Here is a 9,468-nt window from a genome sequence, read left to right as displayed (position 1 = left end):
CGTTGAAGGGCCTCAGCTCAATATATTGTAGGAGGTTTTCAATAGGAATAGTGAAGACACTGGATGTTTGAGGAAAAGAATGTCAAAATGAGCAAATTAATTTGTGGCCATGGAAAGGAAAATTGAAAATATTAAGCATTCCAAAACATTTTGATTCAAAACTGAGTTATTTATTTTACTGTGGTGCATTCACATTGCGTCAAGTCACTTTAAACAAAAGTGGAGCTTTCAGTTTGAAAAACATTAACGATGATTTCCACAGATTCAAATTTTTTCAAAAAATACATTTCAAAACAGGTAATTAATTGAGAACTGCCTTTTTTATGCGAGCGACACTTATTTTGATGAATCTGCATATTCTGTGGCAAGATTTAAAATTTTTCAACCACTTCTAGTCATGAAACTTGTAGGGTTCAAGCCAATGTTAAATATCTATTTTAAATTTGTGATTTCTGTTGTTTGTACTCCTCTTACGGAGACATATAACAGCTTAAAAAAATGATTGTGCCTCTAAGTGTCTCTGTTTTTAAGATTCCTCAGGCTGAAATTCTAAAATGTTCAAAAAGCTAGTTCCTTAACATCACAAAATTCAAGCATTTGGAATGGATTTGCACTTTTGAAAACTCAGGCTGTTGTATACTTTGTAAAAAGAAACCAAAAATATTTTATTCACATAAAATAAGACATTGGTTTTGTATTCACAGAAGTATTTTAAGATACAGCTTTTTCCTTGGAAGGTAAACCAACTTCCAAGAAAGTATAACTTATCGAATAATCATATTAAGCATATTTTAAGGCAACGTATAACGTTCATTCTTGTAATTTTCCACAATTAATACATTTTGACTATCACCTCATTACTTTATCTGAAGAGCTAATAAATGACAAACGACATGCAATTTGTCATGACTCTGCATTTCAGTTATTTATCAAGTTTCCTCTAATATTTCATTTGACTTTATCAACTACCTGGAAGAATCAATATCTGATAGGACTCCATGGTATTTAGCAAAGTATATAAGCATGAGGTTTGTGTTGCTTCATCTCAATTTGTCACTGCAAACCATCTGACTTAGAAGTGACTCTTAAATCCTTCTGTCATTTCACTGTTATCTGATTTGCAGGAATCCAAGACTTAAGCAACCATGTCCAGTGAGGCAGAACTCATTCATATGTTTAAGGGGATTCCCTTTACCACCAGGTCTTCTCCAGAGCTTTTAAAATCCTTGGATACTTTTGATGCTAGAGAAGACGACGTCCTTTTAGTTTCCTATCCCAAATCCGGTAAGTTCTACTTGTGAATATTCATTGCAAGAAGTCTCAATTGTTTGTTTTATGTTCCCTGCTTAAACTAGTTGGGGAATGTCTGTGTACAAGAACCAGGTAAGGATGCTTGAGTATGGGAGTGTATTATTCTGTTGGTAAGTGTTCAAATTACAGAAAAATATGGGTCTTTTATCTAAATTTTGATTCTTTACTTGCAAATAATCTCAGGTGTTTTCATATTGGAAAGCAAGTAAGTATTTATTTCTTGTAAGCAAAATCTGTACTTGAAGGATTTTTCTGAGGACTTTCTACATTCAATTATGAGCAAGTCAAGAGTTGTATTGAGTTATTTGTATGGCTCTTGGCTCTATATTTATTAATTTCTTATTCCCTTTCCCCCCGCCTCACTCACACACAGAAGCACACACCAATGAGAAAGCTCAATCAGTACTTTCTAAATTTACAGACTCAAGTCTGTATGAGGAAAAAAATCCCAGGTTATTCTGAAATAAATGATAAAAATAATATAACCATAAAAAGAATATAACCACCTCTCAACTGACAAGTAATACGTCTAATGAGATTGTTTTGTTACCAATATTAACACTTCTCACAGAGTTACTTTGTACTTCAGCTATAGCCCTAATTTTTCCAATATTTATACATTTGGAGCCAACAGGATTATTCAGTTATGTAAAGTTTCTTGAATCTGGGGGATTAGAAGTGACCCTTGTGCACTAGCAAGCTGTTTCCATACACAAAATGCATGTTCCACAGATTTTCTCAGTAACAAGTTTTCCTTTTTTCCTTTTTTTTTTTTCCTTAAAATTACTTTTCTGCAGGCACTCACTGGCTTGCAGGAGTCATAACAAAGCTTTACAATACTCAAGTGACACTAACATCTCCCATTGAATTTGGAGATATTTCCAAACTGGAGGAACTGAATAAACTCTCATCAAAGAGAATCATCCCAACGCACTTAGACTACAACATGTTACCTCCAAATTTTAAGAATAAAAAATGCAAGGTAAGGCAAAAAAAAAGATACAAAAGCAATAAAATATGCTAAGTGTCTACTAAGAATCTATTTTGTCTCGTTGTTCCTTAATAACTGTTAAATGATTTACAGTTCCCAGAAGTGCTTTGCTGTGAATTTTGGAGACACAGCTGACCAGCAGTTGAAGGCAGCATGAAGGGAGATTTAGGCTAGGGATTGGGTTCTTCTGCTCCTGCCCCACAGCTCCCACGGGGTGATTTGTACACCAGGCACCACACACAACACAACATCAACGTATTTCAATCAGAAATATATTATTAGGGGTGGTGGGTGTTCTCATGGCCCCATTTCCTAGTGGTTGTAGCACTGGCTTACAAAATAGTTATGGGTACTTATAGGCTGTTCTGGGGGTGGCAGTACCCTGCCCCTCCTCTTGAAGCTTTCTGAAGACCCAAAGAGATACTGGGCAAACAGAGGAGAACTGAAATGCGGGAGACAGATTCAGATCACAGTTTTGGGTGCCTCCCATGCTAGTGTAGGAGGTCTTTAAAAAATCAGCTCTGGGCATCAGATTTTAGGTTAGAAGCTCAGATCCAGACTTTTGGGACAAGGTTAATTTGGACAAAAGCCAAAAATTTAATGGTTTACACCTGTCCTGTGAATGTTAATTAGTTAAATGGTTTCATATGTTAGATATATGAGATAGTATAATGACTCATGAGTTAAAATGAACGTAGCTCTTTGATAAAATATAAACATTAACCAGCTGTAGCAAACACACCTCTGTCCACATGGAATTGTTTACTAACCACTACTGACTTCTGCCTAAGCAGGGACAAATACATTTCTATTTGAATGGCATGGTCACTGATGGAGGAATCAAAAAAGAAAGGGTTTTGACACTGCAAACTGCCTAAGAAAATGCTACATTTATGCACAGAGCTCCTCTGAAATAAAGGAAGGATATTGTCATTAATAACCACATCGTCCTCATTTACAGATGATCTACATCAGCAGAAATCCGAAAGATACCGCAGTTTCCATGTATCATTACTACAGAGAAAACCCAAACCTTCCCACCGTCGACACCTGGACTGCCTTCTTTGACTTGTTCTTAAAAGGAGACGGTAAGGATAAAGGTTATGTTTTCTCCTTGCAGCTTACATTAGCTTATTATGCACAGAAAGAGTTAAGAAATGTGAACTGTGTCAAAAATCCTCATTCATGTGGCTTTAGTTGGGTTTGGGTTTTTTTAAGGATACATTCTAATGCCAAACTAAACAAGAGCAAATAATAGGATGCTATCTTCAGCCCTGCAAGAGACAGGAGACAATTTGATAAGCGGCTGCATTATTTCAGCACAGCTGCTCTTTGCAGGTTTTTGCTGTTCTTTGACATATCTGTTGAAAAACATGTTCTCACAGACAACTTACTGATTTCATTCCTTCCCCCAAATGCTCTAAAACCCCTGACAGTGTGTTGATTCTGATGCAGATTTGCCTCTGTTAAAATATTTCCAACCTTGTCTTGTGAACCACAGTAAGGGGCTGCTTCCTACCAAGAATTCATAGATTGATAGAGGAGGTATGCGTATACAGATCCTCCCAAGCAGACGTAAGGGCAGCTGGGTTCACCGCAGCCAGCTCCTGCCCTCGGCAAGCAGGCTGGTGGGGCACGTGCTCTGTTTGAAGGTGCCCAGCCAGCTCTACGTGGCTCGCTGCCGTGACAAACTGCGGGCAATGGGGCAGCCGGGGAGACTGTCCCCAGGCTGAACTGAGACCTACGCTTGCAGGGGTGTGCCTTCTCCAATCTTGAAGGCAGCCTTGGGTGGCCCTTCCAAGGGAGTCTACATGCTTTCATAAAGCCCTCCTGCACACACTCCACCTGACGTGTTGTCTTAGTAGCAGGGTCCAAAGACCAAGGACAAGAGTGAGATTTTTTATGAGTGGCCGTGGCGGCATGGAAGTTGACAACAGGGCTCAGATATCCACTCCCATTTTTAGTGTTTTATTACTCCTTTGAGGACACGTGTTCCTGCTACACAACCATAGTGATGGTAACAGGAACGATGATAGATCAGCTTGAAAACTTTGAAAGAAAAGTGCCATTGCAGTCATTATGGGCTCATATCAGAGCTCCAGAAGACAATTTGTCTACTGGCTTGTGTGGGCTTTGGCTCAGATCTTGTGTTCCTAGTTCAGAGCAGCCCTAAGGCACGTACTTCAGTGATTTGCAGGATCTTGGTTTGTTTAGTATCAACTCCGAACATACAATAGTGAAAAAAAGGAAAAGAGAATTATATTACATTTTAAAAGTATCTCCCACTTATCTGTAAATTAGTAGCCACCTTCTATTTTCTGTGTGCTTACGCATGGCATAAAAAGATAACTATGTTGGTTACAACAGAAATTTATGTAAGAGGTGATGCAGAGAGAGAGGCTGTCATTTTTGCTCCTAGTAGAAACATATGAAGGTTGTGCTGCTTGATTCAGACCTTGTAGTATTCTTGCAGAGCTAATCTCAGTTGAGAACAAGGATGAGGACACACAGAGACAGCAGTGATGCTGCCCCTGGAGTCTCTGAGGCTGTACGCTGTACCCCTGAAGCCAACAGGACTATTCCATGCTATTGTTGGCCACACCACCAGTGTGTTTGACCAGTTCAGCAGGGTTTAATTGCATACCATGGAGCACACATGCCTTAGAGTGCAGGAGGCAGCTACAGACTGGAGCATTCAACAAAATACTTCATTATAACTCAAAGTTTGCAACCAAAATGATGTCCGTTACAATATTATACTTTTCTGCGGGCGGTTATTAAAGCAAAGTCACAGTTCTGGAGAGTGCTGGCTGTGATTGCTCTGTCCAGGCCTCTTCTTGTGGCCCTACAGGAGTCCTTCAATCATCTTTCAATGCAGTCCACCTTGTCTTTCAACGAGAAGGGTCAGAATTTTGTTTTTTAAAAGAAAGCTGAAATTTAGCTCTCCTCCCATGGTTCCGCAAAAGAAGTATTCAGACAAAATAAGTACTATGAGTCAACCATGTTATCTGTGTTGTTGGCCAAATGATGCATTTGCATAGTAACCTCTTTACATAATTCTTCTTTGACTTTTAAAAATAATACAGATTCCCCTCTGCTGGGACAAAAATAGAGCTAACGACAGTGTGCTCCATTTAACAGACTCCTTATTGCACTTCCTAGTGAAGTGACCATATTTCTAGTGGTGATCACATTTCTAGCTGTGATCACAGACATGCAGACGTTTGTCGAGATGCTCACATCTTGTTAGGCCAGTACGTTTTCCTTCATTACTGGCCTTTCCTTAGGTTTGGAGCCTATTTGTGCTGCAGAATCATATCTCAGAACAGTATCTCTGCACCTCTGATACAAAACCAAACTCCAACAAGAATGGTAACCTCTTTGGTCTGCAAGTTTGAGTCACTTCACAAAAAGAATTTAACCCATTTTAGAGGAATACAGGGTACACACTAAGAAGGGATCATTGCCCTAAATTTGTGAGATACAGTTGGAGTTATTTATGAATAAAGTTTACATGAATCTCTTTTACACGGGCTTTCTTTTCAGTTGTCTGCGGATCCTGGTTTGATCATTTCCTAAGTTGGGAAGAACATGAAAATGACAAAAACATCCTGTTTTTGTTCTACGAAGACATGAAGAAGGTAAATATGCTCTCTGCTCTTATTTCAGAATGCATTACTTGTAAATTAACATCATTAAAATATCAAAGAGCAAATTATCACGAAGAAGGAGAAAGAAGGAAAATGCGAATGTATGTCTTTGGGCATATTTTATATTTGCATATTTTGCATATTTTTTATCAGTGAGCTAATTCTGACTGCACTAGTTATATAAATATCAAATCCCGTGAGAGCTGCATTTCGTAGACGCAGGAGTGGGACACATATTACATGATTTTCCCCAGGCTACAGGAAGAATTTTAAGTTCCTTCTTCTTGGTCCTATGGAAAGAGCAACCAAGGTCATCTCCTGAGGGCCACACATTAACCTGCTATGCCTGACATTCCAGGTGAAATTTTCAAAAAGTGATGTGAGACAACAGAACTACTCATGGTCAGCAGGACTTGTGCTCCCAGTAAAGAAGAAAATTAGAGGCAGGGGGGGTAGGAAAAAAGTTTTTATGAAAGGAAATTACTACGCAGAAAACTCAAACACCAACATACCTTAGCTTAAAGACAATGAATCTTTCGGTACATAGAACACTTTCTCGTGTTTGCGTTAAAATAGTTCTGTTCAGTTTTGGGAAAAATAAAATCAAATCCACTATGAGGAATAGAAACAAGCCATTTTGGATCCTGAGTCACTTGTTGGATCTCTAGATATAGCACCTCCAAAGAAATAAGCTACTTACACAGAAACTGAGCTTTGAGTATTTCTCTATTCCCAGTGAAATAATTCTGAGACAGGAGAATATTTTGCCTGAACTGGGAGTAAAATTGGCAGTGTAACTGTACTTGATATCACATACTCAGCATTTACTCAGTTCTGTGAGTATGGATAAGAGGGGAATCAGGTTCACCGTACCTGTCATCTACACAGTCTAATGACATGTTTAGCTTTGCTTGAAAGCAAACAAATGTATGATAACCTTGATATGTAATAAAAAGGATCCTTTTTGTATCAACTAAAAGGCTGATGATCAGCTCAGAGATATAAAAGCTTTATTTGCCTTGTACCTCAGGATCTCCCTAAGATTGTAAATGAAATTAGTCTGTTCCTGGGCTTAAATGTCAGTGACAATGATATCGAAGACATCTGCAAGAAGTCCTCATTCTCAGAGATGAAAAGCGACACAGAAAAGGAGAACAGCGATCCCAGTCACACCGTTTGCGCGCTGACATCCAACAGGAAGCTGATTTTCCGAAAAGGTAAGTTCCCTGTGCCAGGCTTAACTCAGCAGGAGTGGGAATCCAGCCAGAGGCCACAGTCCAGTCTTTCCCGGACTGTAGTGATGCTTTGGGTCAGTGCTTCAATTTGAAACCATCTTAAAAAAATCACTTTCTTTCTAAGTTCTCTGGTTGCAAATGCAAACTTATACCAGAGAAACACAGAGGAGCCTGAACAACAGTCTGACTAATATTGCTCTGTGGGAACTTTTGAGCTAAAAGGAAAGGTTTGTGAAGCATTAGTCTTTATTACTCTTTATCTGTCTCTTTTTATCTAAAAGTTGACCACTTCAGTCTTTTACCACATGTCCCCGCTGATATCACCTGCGAAGGTCACTTAGTTGACTAGAATGAGAGAGAGCGAGACACATTCCATCCGAAGGAGACTGCTTGTAGCCTTTATCCTCCATACCACCTCTTATCTTACTGAAATGTTCCCTCAAAAGGAATATGCTGACAATGACAACAACGAAAAAATGGGTGACTCAATCCCTGATGGCCTCATAGGTAGCCTTCAGACCTTGGCCAAGCTGGAATCTGCAGTAAAATCTTCAACAGTGCTTGGCTCACATGTAACTTCAAAACACCTGCAGAAGCTGTTTTCTTGCTCCTGACATTTCAGACTCAGACATTTCCTCACATTTGGATAATAAGTAAATCAAAAACCGTCATGTTTAGATGGAGTTTGATTATTTTTCCTTATTAATTTTTGAACAATAATTGATAGTTTAAGAGTTGTTTCAATTAATAAAGAGGGAAATGGTACCTTTTGCTCCTTCAGAATGTTTTTACCAATGAGCTGAAGCAAATGCCAAAATACAATGTCAGTAAAAACCAAACAAAAAAACTCAGATACACTTTTCTAAATCAGTGAACTTTGACGAAGATATGTTGAAAAATTTGAAAAATCCCAACAGTTTCACTTCCAAGTAGTTCCTAAGCAAAACCCAGGGGTTTAGCTAGTTTCAGCCAGTTTACAGAAGATTTGTTTGTATATATTATTCTTCAGGCTCTCTTTTCTTGTCCTTACTGTCTGGAATGCTATTTTATTCAGCAGTTTTAGGATGCAGGGTCTTTAGAGGATGTACATGTGAGCACAATTTCCTGTTTGCTCAAACTGGCTAACAGTTGAAACACTCTGTGGAACATCAGTGTGCATGGTCACCCACAAGCCGTTAACAAGCCGTTAACTGCCCGCTTAAGTAGTGAGACATCTCATCCGTAGAAAGCCCTAGAGATTAGGAGCAGGTGTGAGGATGGGATTCATCTATCAGGTCGCTCTGGGCTCCTTTTTTAGAAGTCTTCTTTAGCCAACGGAGACATATGGCTGCTTGTGGGGCACCATTCATTTGAGGAGTTTTAGATGGTGACTAGGAGGTAACCATTTCCTCTACTGATTATGAAAGAGCCCAGGTGGAGACCTTAACTGCACACATCTAAGGTGCTGCAAGAGGCCTCTCTGCTGAGATGACCAAGAGCTCTAATTCCACCTAGGAAACCTACTGCCCTTCGTGTACCGCTTAGCGTTGTTGGCACTAACCAAGTCTGAGGCTGAGGGTCCAACAGCCTTTATGGCTGATGGTCCAGCTACTTCCATCAGAGTCTCACCAGACCGATAAAACAATTATGCATGATCATGACCTACCGCAGAGACTATGGTTAATGATGTATTAGTAATTTGTGCCAAATGCAACATTCACAAAACTGGTCTGCCTTTAAATCATTTTCTGCACCATATATAGCTAGCCTCACTGTTCTTTTTCTGCTCCTGCTCTCCTAGGCACTGTTGGTGACTGGAAGAACCATTTCACTCCAAAACAGAATCGAAGGTTTGAGGAGATATTTAATGAGAAAATGAAACTCAGCAAAATGGCAAAAAGTCTCACCTATGAATTTTGACTCCGTGTGAAGAACAACATCCAGTTATCAACAAACACAGACAGAGCAATTGCTGGGAGATTCTAAAAATGGGGGCTCCCATTCAGCTTTATTTATTTTTTTCTCTAGTAAGCATAAAAATGGACTTCTTAGATTTGATTTAGGAATTTTACCTAAGACGTTAAGAAAAAAAAAAAACAAAACAAAAACCAAATCGGTAAGAATCTAGATATGTAAAAAGTCTAAAAACACATAAGAAAATGACCAAGGATTTGACCCCAGACTTGCTCCATCCCTGATCTACCATGATTTGGAAAGTGCCTGTCTTACCGGACTTTGTTATTGATGCTGAAGTTGAAAACCACAGCTGTACATTTGAAGATCTGAAGTGAAATTTGTTTAT

At 39.1% G+C, this 9,468-nt stretch overlaps 1 protein-coding gene across 1 annotated transcript; it reads left to right on the top strand.

The window, feature by feature from the left end:
* Positions 1 to 1,127: 1,127 nt before the first annotated feature.
* LOC134510167 (sulfotransferase 6B1-like) lies at positions 1,128 to 9,468 on the top strand. Its single transcript, XM_063323125.1, has 6 exons — positions 1,128 to 1,284; positions 2,109 to 2,293; positions 3,264 to 3,390; positions 5,849 to 5,943; positions 6,983 to 7,169; positions 8,968 to 9,468. Exons 1-6 carry the CDS (start codon positions 1,146 to 1,148, stop codon positions 9,084 to 9,086), a joined length of 852 nt encoding a protein of 283 aa, XP_063179195.1. The 5' UTR covers positions 1,128 to 1,145; the 3' UTR covers positions 9,087 to 9,468.

Source organism: Chroicocephalus ridibundus, chromosome 1, assembly GCF_963924245.1.
Source record: "Chroicocephalus ridibundus chromosome 1, bChrRid1.1, whole genome shotgun sequence".
Lineage (NCBI taxonomy): Eukaryota > Metazoa > Chordata > Aves > Charadriiformes > Laridae > Chroicocephalus > Chroicocephalus ridibundus.
The sequence above is the reverse complement of the archived record's forward strand: the minus strand, read 5'-3'. Positions and strand labels throughout refer to the sequence as shown.